The sequence below is a fragment of the Parus major genome, chromosome Z, assembly GCF_001522545.3.
Source record: "Parus major isolate Abel chromosome Z, Parus_major1.1, whole genome shotgun sequence".
NCBI lineage: Eukaryota > Metazoa > Chordata > Aves > Passeriformes > Paridae > Parus > Parus major.
Window position 1 is genome coordinate 64655829 of NC_031799.1, and position 6000 is coordinate 64661828.

The 6000-nt window shown below is 40.4% G+C and overlaps 1 protein-coding gene across 7 annotated transcripts in view; it reads right to left on the bottom strand.

Annotated features, from left to right (window-relative positions):
• MACIR (macrophage immunometabolism regulator) overlaps nucleotides 1-3226 on the bottom strand; it is a 45315-nt gene extending 42089 nt beyond the window's left edge. The window contains exons 1-2 of one of the 7 annotated variants that reach the window (XM_033520396.1): nucleotides 2932-3222; nucleotides 1978-2066 (exon numbers count right to left, since the gene is read on the bottom strand). In XM_033520396.1, coding sequence (XP_033376287.1) covers nucleotides 1978-2061 — 84 coding nt within the window. In that variant the 5' untranslated portion in view covers nucleotides 2062-2066; nucleotides 2932-3222. Of the gene's footprint in view, nucleotides 1-1977; nucleotides 2067-2931 lie in introns of all 7 variants that reach the window. The other 6 variants (XM_015653030.2, XM_033520395.1, XM_015653026.3 and 3 more) reach the window with 6 other exon arrangements.
• Between the last annotated feature and the right edge of the window lie 2774 nt (nucleotides 3227-6000).

Genomic DNA, 6000 nt, shown 5'->3' on the forward strand with positions numbered 1-6000 from the left:
TACCACATGGCTTATATAAAACTAGGATTTACAAAATGTTCTTTTTGAAAAGAATTTCTACCAATATGCTCCTACTCCAAGTAGCAGTGACCAGTTTTTCAATTCTTGTTATTAACACAGTTTTAAACAGTGTTTAAAACTATTATGATTCAGAAAACTACCTTTTAAAATTGAAGATGGTCAAAAGTGCACTACTGATAAACTACAACTAGCAACACAACTGACTACCTCAGACCAAATCAGCATGACAGAGCATACAGTTTACAAAGAAAAGAGACAGATGGAATGTTCAGAGTCTGACCAGACTAATGAATTTTGTATGAAGAGACTTAGCAAGCAGAACTGAAAGAAAATGGTGGGAAAGAAGGCCATTTAACATCTCTCTGCCAAGTGATACTAGATGGAAGTGTTTAACAGACAGTAACTTCTCTGACATATTTAGTTTTCTACATGGACAATGCAACTCCCTTGCTGGACTGAATCACAGACAAACACTTCCCCTCCACTTGGTCTGTAAAATGATGCTCCTGGCCAGCATAAAGGTGGTTGTTTACTACGCTGACTCTTCAAAAAGTAAAACAGTGAGATACATGCAAAAAAGCTGATACATATTGTAACAAAAATAATTTTTATTCTTTATTGGATTAGTAAGTAAAATAATGTTTTCCTTATCATTTAATTTCTTCTTCTCTGTATTTTTGATCTTCTATCTTTTCATCAACTAAAATCTAAGTTTCACCTTCGAAGTTCTTCTTACTTTCATGTTAGCTCACTTGGGAAAACACCACACAACCTGACTTGTCAACAAAAAACTGAACTGCCTTTTAAAAATGAGACAGAAACAAACAAACAAAAGACATCATTCCAGTTTTTACCAAATAAATATTGACTTCTTTAATTTAAAAACCAAAGTTCTAATGGGACTATGGGTCTCCACTGTTACTGTGTTAAAGAAGAAATTCAGGTTGGGTAATGTTCTATACTTACAAGTCAGTGCAGCTCTGGTGACATTATTTTGAAATGACCAGACTAAACAATACAATATTCAGCCTTTGACTAGGAACAGCTATATCAAAGAAATGAACTTTAAAAATGCACCTACTCACAGATATTATTTTAAAAAAATGTTTAATCAATGCAATTTAGTTTTTCATTTTTTTAGTGGAAGTACTTTAAGCACTCTCTCAAGCTCAGTAGAGTAATGTACATAAAGGTTTTAAAGTTTTGTTGTTTGCCTGATTCTCAAATGCTCCTTCCCTTACTTAAATGCTGCTTAAAAAACAGTGTAATGCAAGTGTGGAGTAACAATTAGTAAAAGCCCAACAGTACATGCAGTTACAGTAAATTTCTATTTCAGACTTACAACTAGTGTGAACAGAAATCTTCTTCCCAGAATATTCAGTTCTGACTCATCTGACTTTGCCATACCAATACCACATTTGCATATGATTATACATGCCCAATGGCCAAGCCAGCAGCATAAGGCTGATCAAAGAAGAGACTGCACAGAAAGCCACACTATAATGCCCGTACTCTGACACAAGAGCCTAATTTCTGTGATTGCATTGCCATAGCCTCATTTCCCTCTGCTTCAAAGACACTGTGAGAACCATCCTCCTCTATCTTCATTATCCTAACAAATGCTCTTCCTCAGGGGGGAAAATAAAAGCTGAAGCAAGTACATCTGGTTATCTGGAATATGGTTCAAAATATATCAACAGCAGGAGGGTGGTGGGAGAAGCAGCTTTCTGACATTGGTTCATTTCTGCATGCAGCTATGCAAGCAAAATGTATGAAATCCTGGCCTGCTCCAGAGAACACAGTAACAAACACATGCTCCTAAGAAACACCTATTAGAGTTCATAATTTCCTATTTTCTTTGTAATAGAGAATACATTTTTGCTAGGCAAAATCCCTATAGAAAACTGCATATAAATAATATATACAGAGAGCTAAGATCTGAGATTGCTTTCCTACCTTCTGCAGACCACTCAAAACAGCACCACAGCTGCTCAAAGACATTCTTCCAGTAAATGTGCAGAGACAGGACTGGAAAAACATGCCTGCTAATGAATCAAAGCAGCTTAGCAAGTTTCATACTCTAACACTTGAATGCACCTTGAGTGCACAAGGGCAGTCAGTGAGCTTCACAGGCCATACAGTAAATATTAAGACAAAACTCTGAGTCTCTGTCTACTCTTCACTAAGCAAAATTTATTACAAAGAAATATAAAAACCACAGAAGGTTAACTATGCACACATTGTTACTATCAGAATCAACAGGTCGTATCCAAGTTTAGCACTTGCCTGAGTGATAGGGCTGGCAGTGGCTTTAAACTGCAACTGAGGTGACAGCTATGCACACTAAATAAATACATACACTAATGCTAGATATAGCTGCACACAGCTAGTTCTGGGCTTTTCCACCGCTAGCACTGATACCCATCGGGTGGCACGGACAGCGCACCAGGAGCAGCGTCAGCGGAGGCTGCAGGCCCCACATGGCGGCTCCCCGGCCTCCCTGCACACACGGGGATCATCACCAGCGTCCTGGTCTCCCTCTAGGGTTGCCGGGCAGCGTCTGCCATGTTCCTCCCTACCGGCTCAGCCCCGCCGCACGCGGGGCCACAGGGCGGGCTGCGGGGCCTGCAAGAACGCGGGGCCGCCACTAGCACCACACGACCTGGCGGTGCCCGGCCACGGCGCACCCGGCCCCTCAGTCCGCGGGCCCTGCCGCCCTCTGGGGACCCGGTTCGCACTGTACAGCCCCCCAGGCCTCCCCGACGGCGGCAACACCGCGCCTACGGCGGGCTCCACCGCCCACCCGCAGAGCTCCCGCCCTACGGCTCCTCCCTCGGCCCACCCAGCTCCGGGAGCCCAGGGCAGGGCCAGAGGCCACGGGGCCGGGGCTCAATTCCCGCCCTCTCTTACCTGCGGCCCAGCGCGGCGGGGCCCGGTAGGCAGCTGCTGTCAGGGGCGGCGTGCGGGTCGCTCCTGTTCCCCGGGCCCGCCCGGCGCCGGGCTGAGGGCGGAGCGCGCGGCGGCTTCGTACGGAGCATGCAGGCCGTTCCGAGCTCCGCCTCCCTCCCCAGCCTGAGCCTCTGTATCTTCCACCTGTCCTGAGTCTGGTTTTAATAAACGTTTGTCGTCTGTGCCGTTTTCTGTCGTATACAGCTGTAGAAATGTATGAAGTACCCGTCTCTTGGTGACTTTCTCATCGCAGGAATACTGCCCATTTCTGTAGTATTTCCATGCAGCCTACAAAGTTTGAAAGCTGACTAGACAACAAACCTTTATTAATGGGTTTTTCTGACAACCAATTAGATAATTTCCCTATTGTATTTTGCTGCTATTACTGCAGCAAACCTTGCAAACAATTGCTTAACTTGGCTTTTTCAAGTAAATTGGAGGGGGAAGAAAAAGTGTCATGTCATAGTCCTGTTTTTCCCCTTTAATAAGAGTTCTACCACACAGCTATTAAACCCCTAAGGATGGATTTAGGCTAGGTTTCGTTTCTGAAACTGCGTCTTTAAATACTCAAACACACAGCTGAAAATCACAGCATTACTGTGATTGAGAAGGCATGAATGACCCACATAAAAAAGCCATATTCTGCTCTCCCTCTAGTCCTAATGGTCCTGCCAAGAAGTAGCAGGTGGTCTGGTCTTGACTTGCACTGAAGGCTGTCAGCCTTCCATTCCATATGCACCCCGACTAACCACTGTGCACCCAAATGCTCCTGGAATTTGTGTTTCTTGGAAATTCTCAGAACAAACAACAGAGAAATAAAACTCATGGTTTTTATAAGGCATTTTGATTACAAGCTCTGCAAGTCCTTAAGAGTCATAGGGTTTGCAAGATCACAAAAAAAGCTCTAAGAACTAAATGAGTAAGTTTATCACAGAACACGGGGAATGTATCTTATCAAGCAGCAGTCTAAGAAAAGGAACCTGGAGTGTAACTCCATGGGCATTATGAAGCTCCATGTTCCTTAACTACACAACCTCCTTTGGCTCATGTTGACACCTGCAATACTGGCCTGAGTGGGACATCCTGTGTTGTCCCAAAGTATAAATGAGGCTGTAAGATCTTGTCAGCTACTATGTCACAGCTTTCTCCCAACACACTTCCTCCCAACAACTTCATGCTCTCGCTGTCAACTGAGTTTTCAGTAAGACTCTGAAATTAAATTTCAAGGAGGAGATGGTAGGCAGCAGTAGTGATTGACTTTAGGAGACAGCAGGTGCTTATAATGTGTTCTGGCTAAATAACTCTTTAAAAGAAAACGTTTTCTAGATTAGCAGTGTAATAAATGGAATTGATTCGTGCTAACTAAATTGTAACTATTTGGAAAGCTATTATTAGGAGCAATCAAAAGAATCAGTGTCACAAGACAGATGCACCCCTTTACAGATGTTACATGTTAAAATTGAGGTACAGGATGTAGTTTGGAAGATAAGTGATGTCCCAAGACAAAAATGGCCTTGAGATGGACAAAATTAGAACGACTTTAGGCATTGGGCCTAAAAATCAGTAAATATCAGACTAACGAGTAGACTTACATAATGACGCTTAGTACGCATGCACAAACCTGAAAGGTTATCCAGGGGATAACATGGAAGAGGAGAAGCCTTTGGCAAAAGACCACCAAAAGAAGACTGAAGACCCCCTAACAACAAGTGAGGCATGTGCTGTGAAGAAAAGTGATATAAAGTCAGAAAAATCGGAAATAGGAGGAAACATATCAGAAACATTAATGAATATATATAAGCATACAATATACAAGTTTAACTTGAAGGGCTTTGTTTTGTACATGAGGCAGGGTGGGAAGCCTCCATACCCCAGTTGGTTTTGCTTATGCTTTAATCATACTTAATTACTGGCAAATTATATATATAAATTGTAATTTTTCACTAAATTGTATTATTTTACTTTATTATTTTATACTGAATTACTATTCAATTTACTAAATTGTATTAATTTTTAATGAAACTGTTATTAGCTCAAGGGACCTAGTTGTCAAAATTCTAATTTCATTTATAACAGCAGGACTGCTAATGTCCCATCATGTGTTTCCCTCCTCTCTCCAAATATTTTAGTATTTAATTAGCTGTAAAAATTATTAACATTTATCACACTAAGAGAATTAACTTTTAAATTCCTAGGCACTGAAAGAAGGGCAGATCCTGAAAATTTCTGCTAAAGCTAGTATACAAATTTCATACCAAATATTTGAAAATGAACCTGTGAAAAATGAGGTTCACATATTTTTTTATAGAATTTAAAAGTTTAATAAAAAAGACAATTAGGAGATAAAAATAAAATAAAGTATACAGATACAGCCGGGTGTCTCTGCATTCAGCCAAGAGAACACCCCTACTAACAAAGGATTGTCCCTTAAAAACAGAACCCTACTACATATCCATAAATTCTCATACATATTCATACATTCTCCTTACGATTTTTGGTGTTCTTCTGTTTAGTTTTCTCTTGCCCCCTTTCCAATAGATTGATCTTGGTGCCATTGAGATTTACATTCCCTGATAACAGAAATGCAATAAATTCCTCCCCCAGAACTCTGGTTACAGCGGTCTTCGTCTGGATAAGAGAGTTTACAAATGCAGGGCGTCTCTAGCTATCTTTTTCAGTCTTTGGGTTATACAAACAAAAGTAGTTTTTGTTTTAATACTATGCCATAGCCTAACATATATATATTATACCACTATTTCTAAGTTTCATCAATAACAGAAATAAAGGAAATTATATTAATACAGCTAAATTTTCTAATCTTATACATATAATGTTCATTATAATATTTGCAAAAAGCCAATAATATGATATGCATTTATAACAAACCTATAGCTTCCTAAATCCCCGCATTTGTCAAAATTTTGCATCTTCAATGTTATCACGCTGTTAAGATTTTACCAAGATAAACTACTGTATTTCATTGCTTTTTTTTTTGCAATGTTTATCAAGGCATCCAAGATTTACATGGAA